We start from the raw sequence: 24,254 nt of genomic DNA, 5'->3' as shown, positions 1-24,254 counted from the left end.
ACTGGTCTATCACCTCTTGATAGACCAGGCAAAAACTCAAACAAGGATATAATTGCTTTGACTTAAGAAATGAAAGAGAGGGGCTTATGATAGAGGGCTTTTTATCTCCAAAAAAAGCTGAACACACATTTTTCCCCAATGTACATGGGACCACATGCTGGGGAATAAAGTATACTACATAAAATCAAGAGGATTTTATCCTCAGAAAATAATGCACTAAAAATATAAGTGAATTACAAACAGAAACCAAGAAATAACTTAACACCTGGAAATTAAACAGCTCACTATCGAAAAACCAATGGGTCTGAGAGGAAATCAAAGAAGAAATAAAAAAAGTTCTGGAAATGGGTCTGAGAGATAGCATAGTGAGTAGAGTGTTTGCCTTGCATATGACCAACCCCATTTTGATCCCAGACATCCCATATGGTCCTCCGAGAATCACAAGAAGTGATTCCTGAATAGTCAGGAGTAACTCCTTTGAGCATTGCCAGGTTTTCCCCACCCCTCAAAAATAAAAAAATTCCTGGAAACAGTAAAAAGAAAGACACAAATTACCAGAATTTGTGGGACACAGCCAAATTTATAACCTTACAAGCAATCATCAGGAAGGAAGGGAGGGCCTACATAAATAACTTAATGGCATAGCTTAAGGAAGTGGAAGTGAGTCAAAAGAAGATATGAGGTAATAATAAAACTTACGTAGAGCAAAAAGTAATGAATTGGACAACCAAATAACAATAAAAAAAAAAATCAATGATGGCAAGAGTTGGTTTTTTTTAAATAATAAATAAGTGAATAAACTATTAGTAAGACTCACAAAGAAATAGAAACTTAAATCTAATCAGAAATGAAAGGGGAGTCCTATAGATCCTACAGAAAGTCAGAGGTTAAACCGAGATTACTTTATACCACAAAACGAGAACCTAGAAGGAACAGATAAACTTTTAGACCCCTATCACCTCCCAAGTTTGAACCAACATGATGTTGATTACCTGAACAGAATTATCACTACTAAGGAAATTGAAATGGTAATCAAAAAGCTTCCAAAAGGAGCCGGAGAGATAGCATGGAGGTAGGGCGTGTGCCTTTCATGCAGAAGGTCATTGGTTGGAATCCATATATGGTATCCCGAGTCTGCCAGGAGCGATTTCTGAGCGTAGAGCCAGGAGTAACCCCTGAGCGCTGCCGGGTGTGAACCAAAAACCAAAAATCCAACCAAAAAAAAGCTTCCAAAAAAACATAAGCCTAGATGGATTCACTAGTGAATTCTTTCAGACTTTTAAAGAGGTCCTATGGCCTATCCTTTTAAAATTCTTCCAGGCCTTTTTACAAGGATGATAGCAAAGGCCAAGAAGGAAGCCCCTGCACTTCCCAAAGCTGAAGCCAAAGACAAGATTTGAAGGCCAAAGATTTGAAGGCCAAGAAGAGTGCTGAAAAATGTCCGTAGCCACAAAAAGAAAAAGATCTAAACATTACTCACCTTCCAAAGACCCAAAATGCTGAGGCTGAGAAGACAACCCAAAAATTCTCGAAAGAGTGTCCCCAGGAGAAATAAGCTTGACTATTATGCCATCATCAAATTCCCTCTGACCACTGACTCAGCCATTAAGAAGACAGAAGATAACAGCACACTTGTATTCATTGTGGATGTCAAAGTCAACAAACACCAAATTAAATAGGCTGCCTGAAGCCTGCGAAAATAGCTCTATGACATAGATGTGGCCAAGTTCAACACCCTGGTTAGACCTGATGGAGAGTAGAAGGCCTGTGTTTGGCTGGCTCCTGACTATGATGCCTTGGATGTTGCCAATAAAATTGGGATCAACTGAACAGTTCACTTGGCTAATCCAAATTACAATTTTCCCTCACTCTAAATAAAATAATTAAAGCAATTCTGGGAAATTGAAGAAACAAATTTTCAAGCCGTTGCTATGAAGCTAATATCACCCTAAAACCAAAAGCAGAGACACCACAAAAAAAAGAGAGAGAGAATTATAGGCCAATACACTTGATAAACAGACACAAAGATATTTAACAAAATACTAGCAAACAGAATCAGACAGCTCATCAAAAACTTTATTACACCATGACCAAGTAGGATTCATTCTAGAAATGCTAAGATGGCTTAACATTTGCAAGCCAATCAATATAATACACCATAAAAGAAAAAAAAAAATCTTGATCATAGAAATAGATGCAGAGAGGCCAGAGCATGCCATACATGCAGAAGGATGATGGTTCAAATCCCAGCATCCCATATGGTCCCCTAAGCCTGCCATGAGTGATTTCTGAGCATAGAGCCAGGAGTAGCCCCTGCTAGCGGGTGTGACCCGAAAATAAAAAAACAAAAAACAACAACAAAAAAGAAATAAATGCAGAAAAAAACAGGGCATTCATGATAAAAACTCTCAACAAGGGACCGGAGCAGTGGTGCGAAGCAGTAGGGCATCTGCCTTGCCAGCACTAGCCTAGGACAGACCGTGGTTTGATCCCCCGGTGTCCCATATGGTCCCCCAAGCCAGGAGCAATTTCTGAGCGCATAGCTAGGAGTAACCCCTTAGTGTCATTGAGTGTGATCCAAAAAACAAAACTAAACAAAAACTCTCAATAAGATGGGAATTGAAGGAATTTTCCTAGGTATAGTCAATGCTATTTACTATAAGCCATGACAAGCAATATACTCAGTGGTGAATAACAGAAAGCCTTTCCTCTAAGATTAGCACAAAACGAAGTTGACTCCTCTCACCACTTCTATTCAATATAGTACTGGAAGTACTTGTCATAGCAATTAGGGGGAAAAAAAGATTAAGGGCATCCAGAAAGGAAACTAGAAATCAAGCTCTCACTTTTTGCAGACAACATGACACTGTATTTTGAAAATCCTAAAGTCTCTACCAAAAAGCTTCTAGAAACAATAGATTTGAGTTTTTTATTATTAATTAAAGCCACTGTGATTTACAAAGTCCTTCAGAGTTGGATTTCAGACATACAATTAATTAATCAGGGCCAATCCCACCACCAGAGTCAACCTCCCTCCACCAATGTTTCCAGAATACATCCTATAACACCACCCTCTGCCCCATAGCCTGCCAGTGTAACAGGACCATTTTAAGTTTAGATGGTTATAGTCTGGGTCTTTTGATTCTATAAAAACAACAGATGGGCCCGGAGAGATAGCACAGCGGTGTTTGCCTTGCAAGCAGCCAATCCAGGACCAAAGGTGGTTGGTTCGAATCCCGGTGTCCCATATGGTCCCCCGTGCCTGCCAAGAGCTATTTCTGAGCAGACAGCCAGGAGTAACCCCTGAGCAACGCTGGGTGTGGCCCAAAAACCAAAAAATAAAAAATAAAAACAATAGATTTGTATAGTACAGTGGCAGGCTGATATGTAAAATTACATGGCTTTTCTATCTACAATGAATAAAAGAGAAGGAAAAAAAAGAGATATTATAAAGCAATCCCGGGAAGCTTCAGCAGGCAGCATAGGGAGCAGCATGGCTTCATGCTTAAGGCTTTTTGGCCAAGCTTAGAGGGAGATGTGGGCTTTGGCTGCCTCCCACAGCCTTCTCTCTCCTTCCTCCCAGACCCCAGGCCTCCCGCAGCCCCCACCCTGCACAAGAAGGGCATGCTTGAGGAAGTCGCTGGCAACTTTCCTTCCCACTAGCCCCATTATCAAACCATATGGGGCACGTAAAATGTATATAGATTAATAGAATATCATAGAGTTTAATTCACTTTGCATTATACAGAATGTAATTTACTGTCCTTCCCCCTACTGATCTACTTTCAGCAGCATCTCTCTTACACCTCCCTTCATTACATACATGTGCTTGGAACCTTACCCGGTTTCTGAGAAGTCCCCACTCAAAGACATTTCCTGATATGGGGACTGCTGGGAGCAGAAGGCCAACTCATAGACTAAAGTCAGGTGACTTAACACTCACCTGACTATTTCCAAAGAGATAAAAGGGACATGTATATCTCCCTTGAATACCTTAAGTGTACTCCCTTAACAGCTATAAGTCTTACAGAATATTCTCTTACATGGTGACAATTTCACCCATTGTTTTGGGTTTTTTTGTTTGTTTGTTTGTTTGTTCTGTTCAATAGGGAATTCTGTCAGAAGAGCCTCTCTGTTTAGAGTTCATGTTAGAGCCAAGTTACTGGGATTGTTGGACTTGATCCCTTGGCCCCCATATGCACCAATAATACCTTGTGGCATTATCCCCCTTTTGTACAGACTCATTAAAATAGGAAAATATTACATATGCAAACAAGTTCTTATCTAATATAGATAGGAACACAAGTTTTGTAATGCAGTGGGGGCCTTACACCCTGAACATGGTATAATGACTTGGCTCAGGCCTCATAGGAACAAGCATTGTCCATACACTCCTGAACCATAGATACTATCTAAAGAAACATCCACAATTGTTTATAACATCATCAGGAGCAAATATCTACCAAGGAAGACCCTACCGCTGCTTTGGCATGGACTTACTCCAAAGACTTACTCTGCATTGCCAGCTAATGGTGAGGTGAAACTAGAGGATGCTCAACATCATCCTGACTTCCATGAAGATGATGCACAGAAACCAGAATCTTTAACTACAGAAACCTGATACCAACAACAGGGAATCTGCCAAAAAATTTTACCAGGACCACAAAGAATGAATCAGGAGTTGGACAGCCTTGTCTGCCTGGAGCCCTGAGTCGGTCTTGTGCCAGAAAATTTCAGGGGTAAGGTCTCCTTGTATTTAGACCAAGGCTTTTCCCTTCCATTTCCCCCATATTTTGCTGGGCCTATGCAAACAACAGTTGTCACCCACACTGTTTTTAGCGCTAGCCAAGGAAGGACTGCGGTTCGATCCCCTGCGTCCCATATAGTCCCCCCAAGCCAGGGGCAATTTCTGAGCACTTAGCCAGGAGTAACCCCTGAGCATTAAACAGGTGTGGCCCGAAAAACCAAAAAAAAAAAAAAAAAAAGTTGCTAGACTTTTTAGGTTAAATTATCTGAAAATGTATGCACTTACTGAACTAAAAATAATTACCTGCATTGCTGAACCTGAGGATAAGTTAATAAAGATGAAAGAAGAGTCATAATACTATTTGTTGAAGCTGTTAGATCATCTAGTTCCAGAAGAGCGTCCCACAGTGTATTTATAATGAAGGGCACCTGTAAGATCATCAAGAAGTTATTTTACAAAAAATGTGCATAAGCCACATCAAAGTAAATACTAGACGTCACTGATGATTAATAAGTACGATTCTAAAGACTGGTTAGTGCCAGTTCTGAGCAAGGAAAAGTCATTATTTATCTGCTCTGTCACTTTCTTTTCAAAATAGGCTCTTAAGGGGTGGAAGAATTTAAAAAAAAAAATTAGACAATTCCCAAGTGTTTTATTTTATGGATAATCCTAAACTAAAATCAATATAGTATAAATAAGAGATAACCCTCTAAGTAAACTGTAATAATATATTTATTTGGAGTGTTTTAGGCCGTACCTGAATGAGCTAAGGAGACCATATGGGGTGTCAAGGCAAGAGTCTTAAATACTGTACTATATATCTGCAGCTCCAACAATACAGTTCAAACAACACTAACTTGATCATCTCTCTCTTTTTTTTTTCTTTGGTTTTTGGGCCACACCGGCGGTGCTCAGGGGTTACTCCTGGCTGTCTGCTCAGAAATAGCTCCTGGCAGGCACGGGGGACCATATGGGACACAGGGATTCAAACCAACCACCTTAGGTCCTGGATCAACTGCTTGCAAGGCAAACACTGCTATGCTATCTCTCCAGGTCCTTGATCATCTCTTGATATGATAAACAATACTTGATAAGATAAATTACATTTTTTAATTTGGAGAAAAGGGGAGGAGCCGTGGGATAGGCCATGTCAGCTGTGTTCAGGAATCAGTTCCTGGTGATGCTAAGGAACTACAAGCACCATTTTCTGTGCTTATGATCAAACCAAACTGGCTACATTACATTCAAGGCAAATCTCTTACTCTTTTTAGTATCTCTCTGGTTCTCAGTTGGTTTGTTTACTTGGATGGTTCCTTTGGCATTTAGACCACACTCAGCAGTGCACAGGTCTTACTCCTGGCTCTGCACTAGGAAATCATTTCTGGCAAACTCAGTTAGGTATCTCTCCAGCCCAGGATTTTAAATACTCAAAATGCTTCTTGCTGTATTTCCAGTGTATATTGTTTGATTTGTTTTTGAGCCACACCTGGCAGTCAGTATTCAGAGGTTACTCCTGGCTCTGTGCTCAGGAATCACTCCTGGCAGACTCAGTGGGAATCACATGGAACGCTGTGGGGATCAAATCCGGGTCGGCCTCGTGCAAGGCAAACTCCGTACTGGCTGTACTCTGGTCCCTGTATTTCCAGAATATGTATTCTGGTATTAAAAGTACAGAACTAAGTCAGATAAACCTTAAAAGAGGCACTTCAAAGAAATTAGATAAAAATTTAAAGTCAAAGATCAAAATAGGGCCTGGAGAGATAGCACAGCGGTGTTTGCCTTGCAAGCAGCCGATCCAGGACCAAAGGTGGTTGGTTCGAATCCCAGTGTCCCATATGGTCCCCCGTGCCTGCCAGGAGCTATTTCTGAGCACCGCCGGGTGTGGCCCAAAAACCAAAAACCAAAAAAAAAAAAAAATCAAAATAAATATTTTATATTTAAAAACTAAGAGTTGGCAACTTGCTGTTCTATGGATGGAACTAGAGGGTATCATGGTGAGTGAGATCTGCTAGAAAGAAGGAAAAAGAACAGCTTGATTCTCCCATATGTAGAGTATAAAAAAGCATAGCAGGGGAATAACAAAGACCAAAATCAGACTCTAAAACCTGAAATACCAAGCTGAGTTTACCACAGCTTGATTGAGGTTGCAAGGTAGGTGGGTGTTAAAGCAAGAAGAGGAATGAGAGAGACCCTGAGGTAAACACGAACACTGGTGGGGGCTATTATCAGAATGTTGTATTCATGAAACTATATCATTGACAGAATTGTAAAACTTAAGTCAGTCAGGGCCAAAGAAACATTACAGTGGGTAAGGCATTTGCCTCGCAGCCAATTCTGGTTTAATCCCCTATATTTTATCACTCCAGCAGAAAGGCTCCCTAATAAAGCCAGAAATAATGTCCCAGCATACCAAATTGTCCCCTCAAAAAAAAACAACACCAAAATTATAAGCCATATGTACTATAATAAAAAAAATTTCAGTGGATAGGGCATCTGACTTATAAGCAGCTGACTCAGATTCAATCTCCAGCATGCCATATGGTCCCCGCAGCACCACCAGGAATGTCCTGAGCAAAGAGCCAGGAGGAACCCCCTCAGCACCACCAGGTGTGGCCCAGAAACAAAACAAACAAACAAAAAATTGGGGCTGGAGAGACAGCACAGTGGGTAGTCTCTTGCACATGGTCAACCCAGTCCATTCCCCAGCATCAAGTATGGTCTCCTGAGCCTGCCAGAATTGATTCCTGTGTGCAGAACCAGGAGTAACCCCATCCCCCAAATTAACACACACACACACACACACACACACACACACACACACACACACACACACACACACAGGAGTAACCCCATCCCCCAAATTAACACACACACACAATACACACACACACACACACACACACACACACACACACACACACACACACACACACACACACACACACACGAGTTGAGACCATAAAGATAGAGCAGGGATTATGGGGCTGAAGTGGTGGTGCAGCAGTAGGGCATTTGTCTTGCATGCAGCTGATGTAGGACAAACCATGGATTGATACCCTGGCGTCCCATATGGTCCCCCAAGCCAGGAGCAATTACTGAGCACAGAGCCAGGAGTAACGCCTGAGCCTCACCGGGCTTGGCTTAAAAACTAAAAAAAGAAAAAAGACCAAGAGATAGCATGGAGGTAGGGCATTTGCCTTGCATGCAGAAGGATGGTGGTTCGAATCCCAGCATCCCATATGGTTCCCTGAGCCTGCCAGGAGTGATTTCTGAGCATAGAAACAGGAGTAACCTGAGCTCTGCCAGAATGAACCAAAAAAGAAAAACAAAAACAAAAACAAAAAAAAAGATGGAGCAGGAATTAATATGAATGCTATTGCAGGTGGCTGCCCTTCATTTAATCCTAGAAATATAAGATCCTTGCAGCACTATATTCTAGGACCTCACATTTAACCACAGGCTCAGTTGGAAAAGAAATGCTAGGAGAGCCCCCACCCCCAGAAGTAAGTATAACAAAAGCCAATATTAAGGCTAGAGAGATCATTCAAGGCCAAATATGTGGGAGGGAAGGATTTGATCCTTGGCACAACAAGGTCCCCAGAGCACTTATAGGGAACACCTCCCAGCACACAGTAAAATGTACCCCTCAAACACTGCTAGATGTGGGCCCAAAACTAAAATAAAAGACTCAAGAGAAAGAAAGAGTAAAAAAAAAGAAAAAAGAAAGTTATTTTCTTCTCAAGGGCATTCCAATACATCCTATATATAAAAGAGGAATTAGATTAATAAACACGTATCACTCTTCCAAAGGACAATATAATAACAAACAATAGAGAATTGTCAGAAGAAAAATAAAGGATGAAGAAAATTATATTTAATGTTTTCCTAATACCGTACACACCAAATAAAAACCCTACAGAAAGAAAATGCAAAAATATTTCATTTACCTTTTGTGTCTGAAGATACACAAGACTTTCGACCACAGGTACCAAAGATGCTGCTGCAACAGCTCTTACATCATCATCAAGATCTTGGAGTCCTTCAATTATTCTAGTTAAAACTTTAGGCAATAAGGTATTAATTACATCCTGTAAAGCAATACAATAAAACATTAATCTTCTGAACTACAAGTATTATGCATTCTATAAAATTTGGTACATGAAGGCTGAAGCAACAGTCTAGTGAGTAAGGTGTTTTGTATGCTTAAAACAATCATATAAAAATAGTATCAGAAGTCTGTGAACTAATCTCGCTTAAGAAAAAAAAATCTGGGGCCGGGCGGTGGCACAAGAGGTAAGGTGCCTGCCTTGCCTGCGCTAGCCTTGGATGGACCGCGGTTCGATCCCCGGCGTCCCATATGGTCCCCCAAGCCAGGAGCAACTTCTGAGCGCATAGCCAGGAGTAACCCCTGAGCGTTACCGGGTGTGGCCCAAAAACCAAAAACCAAAAAAAAAAAAAAAAAAGAAAAGAAAAAAAAATCTAAGAGTATGAAGCACTTTATTATCATTGGTGGGGTTAAGGTGAAGGGAGTGCTGCTTAAGGCACAACCAACTGTACTTAGGACTTGCAATTGGCTCTACGGTCAAGGATCACTCCTGGGAATGCTTAGGGAACTATTGTGCCATGCCAATATCCATGATCCTGGGTCAGCTATGTCCAAGGCAAATGTCTTAACCCCTTCTACTATCTCTCCAGTCCCTGATATACTTTTTAATGTGATTTTTAAACATCAGAACATGTTTAAGCTTACATAAAGTCTAAAAATTTCCTTTGTGAAATGTCACAGACATACACCTTATCTTTACTGAATGGTATTTCTCACTCAAGTGTCACTGACAACCAAACCGGGTGAAAGAGAGGTGAAAGGAGAACTATCTCCCTTATCCCTTCTTCTCATTATTTCATTAGATGTGCTTCAATTTCTCTAGTAAAAATGTCTCCGGAGACTACTCTTATGATCTAATCATCGAAAATTGCTTTCCCTTCTTTTTTTGTTTGGTTTTTGGTTTTTGGGCCACACCTGGTGACTCTCAGGGGTTACTTCTGGCTCTGTGCTCAGAAATCGCTCCTGGCTTGGGGGACCATATGGGAAGTCCGGGGATCAAACCATCGTCCATCCTAGGTGAGCCGCTTACAAGGCAAAAGCTTCGGCCCCTTTTCCTCACCCCCCCCCATTTTTTTTTTTTTGCCACACCAAGCAGACTAACTGCATGCAAGGCAAGCACTCTACCTGCTACACTATAACACCAGCACCTTTTTCATTTTCTAAAGCTAATTTATAACTTTCTAACTTGTTCCCAAAGTCTTATAGCATCATTTGTCTCTACCATAGTACTTCAAAAAGACAAAACTCAAATGACTTAATTATCTGTAACACTATACTAGGAAAATTTCATATAATTAATGAAAATTCATTAAGAAGGTAAAAACTTTCCCACATATGCTTAAAAAAAAAAAAAGAACTGCTTACCTGACGAACTGCCAAAGCATATTTTATTCCTAGCAAACCACCATGTCTAACTTCCCATTGCTCTTGTGTAAGTAATTTAAGTAGCACATCCACAGTCTTATGAACTCCTGTTTCATTCATGTGTTTTAATACCACACCTAATGTTTGAGCACAAGTTTCACGAACTGGTGCCACAACCTACAAATGAGAAAGGAAGAAAACTCCTATTTGTAAAAGTTTACTATGCAGAATTTGAAATCTAAATGGACAGAGATTCCATTAAGAAATACTTACTTCGTCAGAAACAAAATCTCCAAATCTATCTAATGCAAAAACACACAGGAGTCTAATAACCAAGTCTTCCAACCACTCTTGATGTTGCTGAATCATCTGTTAAAACAAATATTTTTAATAATGAAAATCACTTTGGTTGAGAAACATCAAATCCAAAACCAAAACTAAAATAAACATTTAAAAATAAAATATTGGGGGCTGGAGAGATAGCATGGAGGTAAGGCATTTGCTTTTCATGCAGAAGGTCATCGGTTCGAATCCCGGCGTCCCATATGGTCCCCCGTGCCTGCCAGGAGCAATTTCTGAGCCTGGAGCCAGGAATAACTCCTGAGCACTGCCGGGTGTGACCCAAAAACCACAAAAAAAAAAAAAAATATTGTTGGGATCAGAGCAATAGCAGCTAAGGCGCTTGCTTTCAATACCTGGCATCCCATATGGTCTCCCATACATGCCAGGATTTAAGTTCTGAACACAGAGCCAGGAGTAACCCAAGTGTCATTGAGTGTAACAAACAAAAAAAACTTAAAATATTGGGACAGATGATTTGGGCATTAAAATCAATATCCAAAATACACAGTGGTTCCGTTTACAATCTTTACTATTAACCATATAGTTATGATGATTAGGTTCATATAATGTACACCAAAATCTTTAAAATTGTGAATTTCATTGTAACTTACACTCCAAGAGAAATATTTTTAAAAACCATTAAGCATTGCTCTGAAGTAATGTACTCCATATCTACTGTCTATCCTTTAAGCTGTATCTCCAACCTATGTCATTGCATATTAACCTTTAAACCATCCTCTTACTGTACTTCCCATTCCATTATGTTCTTTTCAAATATTCTTACTTCATTTGGGGGGTGTGTGTTAGTTTTTGGGTCACATCCAGCAGTGCTAAGGGGTTACTCCTAGCTTTACATTCAGAAATTGCTCCCAGCAGGCTCGGGGACCATATGGGATGCCGGGATTCGAACCACCGTCCTTCTGCATGCAAGACAAACGTCCTGCCTCCATGCTATCCCTCCGGCCCAAATATTCTTTCTTCTACACATTTTCCCAATCAATGTTTTTTTTCTTTTTCTTTTTTTGGTTTTTGAGCCACACCCGGCGGTGCTCAGGAGTTACTCCTGGCTGTCTGCTCAGAAATAGCTCCTGGCAGGCACGGGGGACCATATGGGACACCGGGATTTGAACCAACCACCTTTGGTCCTGGATCGGCTGATTGCAAGGCAAACACCGATGTTCTATCTTTCCGGGCCCCCAATCAATGTTTTTTTTTTTTTTTTTTTTGTATTTTTTTGTTTTTTTGGTTTTTGGGCCACACCCGGTAACGCTCAGGGGTTACTCCTGGCTATGTGCTCAGAAGTTGCTCCTGGCTTGGGGGACCATATGGGACACCGGGGGATCGAACCGCGGTCCGTCCAAGGCTAGCGCAGGCAAGGCAGGCACCTTACCTTTAGCGCCACCGCCCGGCCCCTTTTTGGGTTTTTTTTTTTTTTTTTTGGTTTTTGCAATCAATGTTTTTAAGTATCTTTTCTCATTCTTTCTGCCTCAGATTTCTTCTTAACCTCCTCACTTTTTCCCTCATTATTCACCTTTCCATATTTCTTACTAATTATCTCTAATTTTTACTTCATGACACGTACTGTTAATTTCCAATCTTGGTGAAAAGGAGATAATAACTGTTGCTTTGCTACACTTACCTCCTCTAAAGTGCTATCACCCATTTTACCACCACTTTTCCCATGAGCTTTGAGAATTTCTCTAAGTCCAGTGCCTGCACCGTGTCGAACCTAAAAAGGATCAAGAAGCAAATGTTGAGTGTTTTAAAAACTAAGTTTAAATTTTCTTCAATATGAAAAGAAAATACATATTTTCCTACTACTATATAAGAAAAATATTATTTCCATTTTTTCTGTATGTAAATACACAGGAATATCTTAGTGATCTTTAGAAGACCATAAGTGGTGTTGGGGATGGAACCCAAGTAAGTGAAGTGCAAGACATGTACTAAACCACTATATGAAGGGGCCGGGCGGTGGCGCTAAAGGTAAGGTGTCTGCCTTGCCAGCACTAGCCTAGGACGGACCGCCTAGTTCGATCCCCCGGTGTCCCATATGGTCCCCCGAGCCAGGAGCGACTTCTGAGCGCATAGCCAGGAGTAACCCCTGAGCGTCAAATGGGTGTGGCCCAAAAACAAACAAAAAAAAAAAAAAAAAAAAAAAACCACTATACGATGACTCTGGTTTCTATGAAGCATTTTTTTTTTATTTTTAAATCAAGTAAAAGAGGCCTGAGAGAGATTACAAACAACTTAGGATCTTTCCTTGCACATAGCCAACCCAGGTTTGCTCCTAGCTCAGTGCTTGGAGGAGTATACAATGTCAGGAATTGGACCAAGGACTCCTGAATGTAAAATATGAACTCCAGTCCTCTGAGCTATTTCCCTGGCCCAAATTTTGTAGATTCAAACAGAAGCATCAACAATCAAGGAACATCAAAACCACAAAAAAAGTATTATGAAGCTTGTTTTCTTCTTTTTCTTTGGGAGTAGGGGGTGAGGGGTAGAGACTGGAACAGTAGCAGTACTCAAGGGCTACTTCTTGCAGAAAACAGAGAAACTTCTCCTTCCTCTTCCTTAGCTTCTGTACTTTCTCTCTGGACCCATTCATACTTAGACAAGTGAGAGACCATAATTCCTCAATTTTACAAACAGAGGAACTTGACTCTCATCTTTTTCATATACTGAATTCTGTTCAATACTTTTATTTGGGGGTTGAATAAAAGTACAGGGGTAGTGGGCTTAATTTGCATATGACTGATCTAGATCTATCTGATCCCAGGTATCCCATATTGTCCCTAAGCACAAGGAATAATCCTTGATTATCAAGTCAGGAATCACCCCTGAGCATCATTAATGTGGTTCCCAAACAAAACAAAAGTATATTTTTATTTATTTGAGGGTTATACTTGGATTTCTGCTCAGGGGCCATGACTAGTTTAGTACTTGAAACACCATATGCAGTGCCAGAATTAGAACAAAGTCACAGCCACATGCTAGGCAAATACCCAAACCTTTAGCTCCCTGTTCAAGAATTCATTGAAATACTTCTTTTTTTTTTTTTTTTTTTTTGTTTTTGGGCCATACCCGGTGGTGCCCAGGGGTTACTCCTGGCTGCCTGCTCAGAAATAGCTCCTGGCAGACAAGGGGGACCATGTGGGACTCTGGGATTCGAACCAACCACCTTTGGTCCTGAATCGGCTGCTTGTAAGGCAAACGTCACTGTGCTATCTCTCCGGGCCCCATTGATGTACTTCTGAAGTCAAAAAAATGTCTCAACCAAAATTATTAACTTACATAACAATAAGTATGGGAGAGAAAAAAATCTATTATAGGTAAGAGAATAAAAAAAAAGAACTACACTAAGGAAATATGACAAAGGATATGAATCAGTCTGAAGTTTTCTACTTAGACAGTGAGTGATATGAAGCTCTGATTAGTGGCCTGGGAAGGACATAAGGGAAGAGAAGAGAACCTGGCAAATCAAGTCAGTTGTACTTGAGGGTGTTCCCTACATTAGCAAAAGAGCAGAGAGGAAATAAATTATCATCAAGAAATCTTACCTCCCAGGAAGGATTAAAAAGGTCATTGCAAAGTTCTTCACAAAAACTCTCCAAAGGCCATTCATTTGTCTAAATAAGTGAAAACAGAATTACTATTCAGTCAATGTCTTTTTTATCCTAGTAATTCAACAAAGCCTAACACTAATTTTTAGATCTAGTAGTATTAGTGAGGTCTTAAAAGTTGTAAAGTACCAATGAAGTCAAGATACTTATAAGATTGTAATAATAATATTTCTTGACTAACGGATTAATATTATCTACTGACACATTAGAATGTAAACATTATAAATAATTTCAAAGAACACTTCAGGGTATATCTGTAGTACCTCTTCAATTAAAGAAGAACTGTCCGAAATATTATCAATGAAGACTTTAGAATCATTCGCAGGCTGATTAATAACAACATTTGCTATTTTTCGTCTCTTTTCTTCTGGCTCACCGTCAGTGCTATCATTGCTAAAAAATAAAAATCACAATTTACAAAAGAAAATAAAGGACAATGCATGGAAGTGAAAATCATTATTTGAATGTTCTGCATAAGTATATACAAACTATGGACTTAAATTTTCATGTGATTTTGTTTGTTTTGGTATCATACCCCACTGTGCTCAGGGATCATTCCTGGAAGTGTTCAGGAGATCATATATAATGCAAGGGATCAAACCCAAGACTGCTATATACAAAGCAAGAGCCCTTATTTAATATACTATCTTACTACCTCTGTTGACTTAATGATGTAACTTCAAATTTGCATGAAGTTATAAAGCAGTTATATTAATAATAATAACATTACAGTAACTAAAATCACTTAATTTTAGTTTTAGTAACTAAACTCACTGCCAGGTAGTGCTGGAAGTGCTCAGAGCTTATTCCTCGCTCTGCACTCAGGGTGCCTGATGGGGCTGAAAGGACCATTAGGAGTGAGTGGCAGGGATTGAACCTGTAATGACAGCATGGAAAGCGTATCTTCCAACACTACTGCTTTGGCACCTACTTAAAATATGTCTAAGTAAAATATATTTTACTATTCTTACTGATGAACATAAAAATAATAAAATTTTGCTTTCAAATTGGATCTGAAGCCATCTTTTTTTTTCTTTCTTTCTCTCCAAACCAGGGCCTCTCCTTTTTATTTTAAACTCCCCTTAAAATAACAACCTGAATCAGAACAGTATAACTTTTTTGTTTGTTTGTTTTTGGTTTTTTTTTGGTCACAACTAGCAGTGCTCAGGGATTACTCCTGGCTCTGCACTTAGAAATTACTGCTGGCAAGCTTGGGGACCATATGGGATGCTAAGGATCAAACCAAGGTTGGCTATGTGCAAGGCAAATGCCCTACCCACTGTACTATCTCTGACCCCACCTGAAACCAGTGCAACTTTATAAGCTTTTATATCCTGAAAAACACTAATGTACGAAGTACAGCAATAAGACACTTTACTAATTAAAAGTATGTCCAAAAAATTTGAGGAAGGTGTAAGGAATGATGCAATCATGCAATATGGTGCGATATGTATGGAACTGGAAGATACTATGTTAAATGAAGTAAGCCAGAAGGAGGACGATAAATACAGACTATCACTTATAGGTGGCATTTAGAATAACTGCATGAAAAAATGCAATGATTTAAATGGAGTTGTCTGAAGCGCTGTTGGCCCCAGAGTAGAGCAAAGAGAAGGAAAGAAATTGAATGGAGGAAGAAAAACACAAATGTGAAAGGATGGGGGCCAAGGGCCAAGTGGTCTCAGGTTCATTGGTGTTATCAAAAGAGGACAGAACTAAATATACAAGCCAAACTCAACAACAATAAAATCAAAAGAACCAAAAACTTGAACAATCAAATTTAAAATGGGCTTGTTGTATTCGCAAACTTGGGGCAGGGTGGTGGCATGCGATGCATTCTGGGAACACTGGTGGAAGGAGGTTGACACTGGTGGTGGAAATGGCCCTGATATAGTGTATATCTAAAACCCAACTATGAAGAATTTTGTAAATCATAATAGTTTCAATAAAATATTAATATATATATATAAATTGAGGAATTATTTTATAACTACAAAACCAAAAATATTAGGCTATTCTGAAAAAACGTTCACTGTAATAGAAAGAAATAGCTACCACCATTATAGTAGTACAGCATTTTCTACAATTACTATCCAACCCAACATACTGCAATTTGGTTAATTACTTTTTTCTGTAAGATGTTCAAAGAAACTGAGCCTCTAAATCTCACTAATATCCTTCCGCTAACCCTCTTCAATTTAATCACATTGATCACCTTAGTGTTCTTGTAGTTAATTAGTACAAGAACTTTTATTAGTACAAACATTTTTCCAGGAATTCTTCTTTGCTGTTCCTTTTATTTATAATGTCTTTTCCATATACTTAAAGGACTAGCATTTCATGTCTTTTAGGTTCATATCTCTTCTGAAAGAACACACCCAGCTGTGCTCAGGATCACATCTGGCAGTACTCAGGAGATCACATGAGATTCCAAGGATCAAATTGGGTTGGTGCATGAAAGGTAAATATTTTAAACCCTGCACAATCTTTCTGGCCCCAAGACTGATTTTTTTGAGGGAGGAGGGGGGAAGGTTGGCAACACCCAGCAGTGCTCAGGAGTTACTTCTGGTTTTGCACTCAGAAATCGCTCCTGACAGGCTCAGGGAACCATGTGGAATGCTGGGATCCAAACCACCATTCGTCCTAGGTCGGCCACGTGCAAGGCAAATACCCTACCACTGTGCTATCTCCCTGGCCCCATGAACTGATATTTTTAATTCAAGATTCATTTCTCTAAATCCTTTACTTAGGGGGCCAAAGCAATAGTATATCAGGTGGGGGCCTGCCTGTACAGGGTTAACTGTGGTCCAATCTCCAGCACTTCAGATGGTCCCGGGTACTTTCAGGAGTGATCCCTGAGCACAAAGGCAGAAATAAGCACTGAGCACAGTTGGGTGGGGCCCAAAACAAGCAAACAAAAAAGTCCTTTACTGATCATCCTATGCAAAATTTCAAACTCTTGGTATTGAGAAACAAGTACAAGAGCTAAGAGACTAGGCAAGCCCTGGATAAAGTCCCAGCACTGCATATGATCTAAAAAGTAATTCCTGACGACAGAATCAAGAGTAAACACTGAACGCCTGCAAAGTGTAGTCCAACACTCATCACACAAAATAATAAAATTTCAAACTCAACCCACAAATCATCTCACTTGTTCCTTTCTTGCTATAATCCTGTTACTTCTTATACCCATACCATTAACGTGATAATAATAAATGCTATTTGTTTGCTTATTTACCTTATTCAGTTTCTATCTTTCCTTACAGAATGAGTCCCAGTTCTGTGTGTGAAGCGGGGGCAGGGGATTATTGTGTTGTGGAGAGGGTCTGATCCCTAACAGTACTTAGGAGCAACTCTCATTATGAAATGCTCAGGGGCTAGGAGAGATGCCAGATAGCAAACCTAGAATTCCCACATGCAAAAAGGTCATATACTCAACTCCTCAGTCATCTCCTTTGCCCAAAGACAAGAATTTTTTTTTTTTATGTTCTTGCTTAGGGGCCACACTCAACAGTGCTCAGGCTATGCACTCAGGAATAATTCCTGGAAGAGCTCAGTGGACCATATGAAAGTGAATCTGGGTCAGTCATGTGAAAGACAAGTACCAAATCCACTGTATCATTTATCAAGTCCCCAAAGCAAGAATTTTTATTTATTTTATTCATGATTGTATCCTGAGAGTCTAAAATAATATTTGGCACAGAGTAGGCATTCAATAAATATTTGTGCAATGAATCATGAACTTTTAAAAATAACATCATTTATAATACTTAAGTCGTTGGATAAAAGTACTTATATGGGGGAAAAAAGGAAATTCTATTAAGTTATTATCTAACCCTAATGACATGCTAGCTTAACAAATCCTATAGTTAACAACTCTACAAAGATTTCATATTTTAAAAACAATACAAAGAGACTGGAGTGATAGCACAGTAGTAGGGCGTCACAGCCGACCCGAGATGAAGCCGGATTCAATTCCGGGCATTCCATATGGTCCTCCGAGCCTACCAGGAGTAATTTCTGAAAAAGCCAGGAATAACTTCTGAGCACTGCCAGTGTGACCCAAAAACAAAAAACAAAACAAAAAAAAGGTGGGGCTAGAAAAATAATACTGCAGGTAGTGTGCTTGCCTGCTGGTGGCCAACCCAGGTATCCCTGGCATACCATATGATCCCCCAAGCATTGCCAGGAGTAATGAGTACAGAACCAGGTCAAAATTCAAAACAAAACAAAAAACACATAACATGTCCTGGAGCAGAGAGAGAACTCAACAGGCTGGATGAAAATGCTTTTCATCCAGGAGGCCTAGATTCAGCACTCAGCACTTCCTAAGTACTAACAGGTAATAGCTAAACTGTGAGCTGCTCAGATGTGGCCCAGTTCTTGTACCCCTGGAGAAGGTATGGGGTTGGGGGGCAGGGAGGCATTACCTAACTGTAAGTAAAAATTAAACTTAGCAGATGTCACTAGTTTTCAACTTATTTTTTTCTTTTTCTTTTATTGTTTTTTTTTGGGGGGGGGCACACCCAGTGATGCTCAGGGGTTACTCCTGCTATGCACTCAGAAATCGCTCCTGGCTTAGGGGACCATATGGGATGCTGAAGGGATCGAACCGCAGTCAGTCCTAGGTTAGTGTCAGCAAGGCAGACACCTTACCATTTGCGCCACTGCTCTGGTCCCTTCAACTTACTTTTTTTGTATGACTAAAAAGAACAAAAAGTTAAGCCTTCTATAACAAAACCTTATTTTCATAAGCTCTCACATGTTTATTGATTTCTTAATCAAACTGTTCTGCAACAGTATAAATGGTTCTTATATAACACAGCTACGTGATCAAGAATCTCTGAAGTATTTTAACTTTGTTTCATTTGGTTTGGTTTGGGGGCTTTATCTGGTAATGCTGAGTTTATTCCTAGCTGTGCTCACGGAGCACTTCTTGGTAGTGTCTAGAGGACCATAAGAAGTGTCAGGGTGGGGCCGGGCGGTGGCGCTAATGGTAAGGTACCTGCCTTGCCTGCGCTAGCCTCGGACGGACCGTGGTTCGATCCCCCGGCGTCCCATATGGTCCCCCAAGCCAGGAGCGACTTCTGAGCGCATAGCCAGGAGTAACCCCTGAGCGTTACCGGGTGTGGCCCAAAAACCAAAAAAAAAAAAAAAAGAAGTGTCAGGGTTAATGAGTGTTGTGTGCAAACAAAGTGTCTTACTTGATATAGAATCTCTCTGGTACCAAGAATCTACATTTTACTAAGTCACTCAAAGTTTTTCTGATGGAATTGTTTGAAACCAACCTTTGAGAAACTCCATTCCAGGCCATATAGATAACATTTTTATTAACAGATTAAGAATATGAACGGTGATTTTACTTAGACCTCTTTCCTTCAACAGAAGTCTCAATCATTAGCCCCGTAGCCTTACCTAACAAGTAATATGCCTGACAATTCTAATTATACTAAACACACTGCAACATTCTCATTATACTCAATGCATTATTATTATTTAAGTAGGGACTACACTTAGCAGTGCCATCAGGATGACACACAGCCTGCGGTACTTAGGTGCCTTGCTATATACCTAGGAGAAATGTAGGATTTCACAAATGCTAGGCATATGGTTCTACTACTTGGGCCAACTCCCTGGACACTAAAGAAATGGGGATTGGGGATGAGGGCATATCCTACTACTAAACAAATTGTCCTTGAATGCTACTCCCAGCTCAGTGTTGAAGGAACCAATCACATCAAATCTGGCTTCCCACATGTCAAACATTTACTCAACCCACTGAACTATCTTAAATGCAATACTTAACTATGACGCTTAGATTATCCATCTCTCTGACTTCATTCTCTACTACTTGCACTTCTCTACACTCATCTCAGACATACTGCTTTTCTTTCTGTTCAAGAATTACTAGGCATTTACACCAATTCCGTATGAATGGTATATGTTACTTTGTAAAGATCTCAGCCCTCATCTAACTTCATAATGAATAAGGGGAAAAATAACATGAATTTTTCTTGTAGTCCCTTATAATGAAAAGTACTATCTGACTTGATTGTAAATATCATAATTATAATTCATAATTAAATAACTCAAATGGAGTTTCACAGCTGAAGACAATTACCTGTAATTTTTATAAATAAAACACAAATTTAAGCTTTCTTTTATAAATGCATGAACAAAAAGATTACTACCTCTTCTCATTTGTTTCCACGGCATCCCTAGACCTCTGTTTTGCAAATAACTTGGCCATTCTTTTTGCTTTGTTCTTCTGTCTATTGCTCATTCCTGTTCGAAATTCTGAGTCAATCAGTTCAGCTGCCTGAAGAGTCTAAAAGAATAAAATACAGAGTTTGAACTTTTTTTTTTTTTTTTTGGTTTTTGGGCCACACCCGGTAACGCTCAGGGGTTACTCCTGGCTATGTGCTCAGAAGTCGCTCCTGGCTTGGGGGACCATATGGGACACCGGGGGATCGAACCACGGTCCGTCCAAGGCTAGCACAGGCAAGGCAGGCACCTTACCTTTAGCGCCACCGCCCGGCCCCCAGAGTTTGAACTTTTAAAATGAAGATAAATATCCATAGTCTCAATCAAGAACTGAAGCTCTATACATCAGTATATACAGTCTGATTCTTACCTTATTTTTCCTTTGGTTTTTGGGCCATACCCAGCTATGCTTATGCTCAGAAATTACTCCTGAAAGTCTAAGGGGACCATGTAGGATACCAGGGTTCAAACCTAGATTGGCTGCATGAAAGCAAATGCTCTACCCATTTGGGTGTGGCCCAAATGTTCTATCACTCCAGCCCGTTTTTGCTTTATCTTTTGGGCCACATCTGATGATGCTCAGAGGTTATTCCTAACTCTACACTCAGAAATTTTTGTTAGTGGTGCTCAAGAGACCAGATCGGATGTCAGAAATCAAACATTGGTTTGCCACAAGCAAAACAAAATCATACTCATTGGTGCTATCTTTTCAAACTCTGATCTTATTCTTTTGACCTTTTTTTTTTTTTCATTCTGTTGTATGGTTCTTCTTTCTTCCCACTCACAATAGATGCTCACATGCTTAATTTTTAATGTCACAGGGGCCGGAGTGGTGGCGCAGTTGCGACTGACCTAGGACTGACCACGGTTCAATCCCCCGGAGTCCCATATGGTCCTCCAAGCCAGGAGCAATTTCTGAGCGTATAGTAACCCTTAAGTGTCACTGGGTGTGGCCCAAAAACAGAAAAACAAAAAAAAAAACTTTTAAAGTTACAGATGTCACAAATGTATGATCCTAACTTAGAACTTTGAAGTGGTCTGATTTCAAGAATTATAATAAAGAATGTCAATAAAATAATTACCTGATTAAAAAAAACAAAGATAATTATGGCTATGAGTATTTGATATCAAATATATATGTGCTTTTTCCTTCGTTGGAAACACATGCTGTATGACACAAATATTTTGAGTCCAAGCCTAAAATTACTTTCTGCCAGGGCAGTGAATAGGGTGCTTGCTTTACATGCAGCCAACCCAGGTTCAAACTCTGGCATCCATTTGGTCCCCCAAGATCACTAGGAGCACAAAGCCAGGAATTACCCCCATAGCCCCCCCCCCCAAGAAACAAATCCAAAAATAAAATTCCTTTCAACAATTAAGCTAAGGCTAAAATGTGTATAACAACAATTAATTAGGGCCACCGGCATAGACCCTTGCTCTAGTTTCCTAACTACCCCAAATCCAACTATTTTATATACTGTATTTTTCCGTAAGACACACAACACACTCCCCCCACCAAAAATGCATCTTGGGCTGGAGTGACAGCACAGCAGTAGGATTTTTTTGTTTTTTTGGTTTTGGGGTCACACCCGGCTCAGCGGTTACTCCTGCTCAGGAATCGCTCCTGGCAGGCTCAGGGGACCGTATGGTATGCTGGAATTCGAATCACCGTCCTTCTGCATGCAAGGCAAACGACTTACCTCCATGCTATCTCTCCGACCCCAGTGGTAGGATATTTGCCTTCCACCCGGCTGACACAGGACAGACCTAGGTTCGATCCCCGGTATCCCATATGGTCACCCGAACCAGGAGTGATTTCTGAGTGCATAGCCAGGAAATCACTGAGCATCACTGGGTGTAGCCCCAAAACCAAAATAATTTAAAAAATTTAAAAATGTAAAAGAACAGAAGTGCAACTTATGAAGCGAATGTCACCTGAAGCTGAAGCCTGAGTGAAGGGGAGGACAGCATCTATAAACTATGTGCCTCTTACGGTCAGGTGTATCTTAATAGAGTGAAAAAATATGATAATCCATTTTTAATATCTTTGCCTGCGCTATATATCTTCTATCTTGCTCAGCTACCATACTGTAATCATATTACGTTTTTCATTCTTCATTTTCTTATTGATTTACTTAAATTTTATTCTTCCCTTTGTACTTTGCTTCTTCTATTCCTTTTTGGATGTCATTTCTATGTCTCTATACACTTTTCCTTTACCCCTATGACTCCTGACATTTTTTCTTGTCTACAAAAATTACAGCAACACACCACCATCTCCAAGCTAAAAATATAGATTAAAAGTCTAAAAGTTTAGAGAGATGGCATGGAGGAAAGGCGTTTGCCTTGCATGCAGAAGGTCGGTGCTTCGAATTCCGGCATCCCATATAGTTCCCGGAGCCTGCCAGGAGCTATTTCTGAGCATAGAGCCAGGAGTAACCCCTGAGCGCTGCCGGGTATGACCCAAAAACAAAACAAAACAAAAAAAAAAAAAAAAAAAAAAAGAAAATGGAACAGGCCAGAGCAATAGCAACAGCAGGTAGGGCATTTGCCTTGCACATAGCCAACCTGGGTTTAATCTCCAGCATCCCATATGGTCCCCTGAGCCTGCTAGGAATAATTTCTCAGTGTAGATAGTAATAACCCTTGAGAGCCACTGGCTGGAGCTCAAATCACCTCCCACTCTCATAAAATGGGAAGAATAGAAAACAGTGGAAAATACATAGCAAAATCATGGGTCAGCCATATAAAATAATAGGAAGCTGTCAAAAAATTTTTCAACTAGGGGGGCCGGGCGGTGGCGCTGGAGGTAAGGTGCCTGCCTTGCCTGCGCTAGCCTAGGACGGACCGTGGTTCGATCCCCCGGCGTCCCATATGGTCCCCCAAGAAGCCAGGAGCAACTTCTGAGCGCATAGCCAGGAGTAACCCTGAGCGTCACAGGGTGTGGCCCAAAAACCAAAAAAAAAAAAAAAAATTTTTTTTGAACTAGGGGCCAGAGTGATAGTGCAATGGGTAGGGTATTTGCCTACTAGAGTTCAATCCTGGCATCCAATTACGGTATCCAAAGCTCTGCCTGGAATGACACCTGACCACAGAGCAAGAAGTAACCTCTGAGCAGCACCGGGTATGGACCAAACACCCCCCCCCCAAAAAAAAAGAATTTTATCTATATAAATAAGCTAATATATTAAGCTATATAAAGGCATGACTAAGAAGGACATGTTTGGCTTTGCATATGCATATATACTTAAATACACAGATACTTGTGAATACCTAGAACATTTCAGAAAGAATGCACAAACAATTTAAAGGTATGAGCGTCCATTTACTGCTAGAAATTGTTTTTTAGGTTTTGGGGCCACAATGGCCAGTGTTCAGGGACTATACCCAGCTCCCTATGTTTTGGAGTGTCACCCATGCTCAGTGGATTAACCACTCCTGGCAGTGCTCAGGTGACCATGTCATGGCAGGGATCAAACGTGGACCTCCTATAGAAAAGCATATGCGCCAGTGCACTGAACTATTTCTCGGACTCAGAAACAAACTTCTCATACATTTTTTTATACATTCTTTTACAAAGTTGAAAAGTTTTCCAAAACATTTGCTATTTTATCAAATAAATGACTTCTATTATCAATGTCTATGTGATAGACATCATCTTCACTAAAAAATAAAGGCAAAAGCCACAGACACAATTAAAGAGCCCCCCAAAAAATGAGTATTTCTTAAAAAGTGTGCTACTGTTTTTATTTAACATTAGTGTCCATTAGATAACTTTCTGGATATACAAATTCAGTAAGTAGAAACT

The 24,254-nt window shown here is 40.2% G+C and overlaps 1 protein-coding gene and 1 pseudogene across 1 annotated transcript in view; one reads left to right on the top strand and one right to left on the bottom strand.

Moving 5' to 3' along the window:
• Positions 1-24,254, bottom strand: part of BTAF1 (B-TFIID TATA-box binding protein associated factor 1) — a 110,675-nt gene that overhangs the window by 56,100 nt on the left and 30,321 nt on the right. The window contains exons 6-13 of the mRNA XM_049790790.1: positions 20,374-20,510; positions 14,446-14,575; positions 14,120-14,188; positions 12,199-12,288; positions 10,491-10,586; positions 10,218-10,394; positions 8,695-8,835; positions 5,051-5,175 (exon numbers count right to left, since the gene is read on the bottom strand). Of these exons, the coding sequence (XP_049646747.1) occupies positions 5,051-5,175; positions 8,695-8,835; positions 10,218-10,394; positions 10,491-10,586; positions 12,199-12,288; positions 14,120-14,188; positions 14,446-14,575; positions 20,374-20,510 (965 nt within the window). The remainder of the gene's footprint in view (positions 1-5,050; positions 5,176-8,694; positions 8,836-10,217; positions 10,395-10,490; positions 10,587-12,198; positions 12,289-14,119; positions 14,189-14,445; positions 14,576-20,373; positions 20,511-24,254) is intronic.
• LOC125994985 (60S ribosomal protein L23a-like) lies at positions 1,332-1,829 on the top strand (annotated as a pseudogene).

The sequence above is a fragment of the Suncus etruscus genome, chromosome 17, assembly GCF_024139225.1.
Source record: "Suncus etruscus isolate mSunEtr1 chromosome 17, mSunEtr1.pri.cur, whole genome shotgun sequence".
NCBI lineage: Eukaryota > Metazoa > Chordata > Mammalia > Eulipotyphla > Soricidae > Suncus > Suncus etruscus.
The sequence above is the reverse complement of the archived record's forward strand: the minus strand, read 5'-3'. Positions and strand labels throughout refer to the sequence as shown.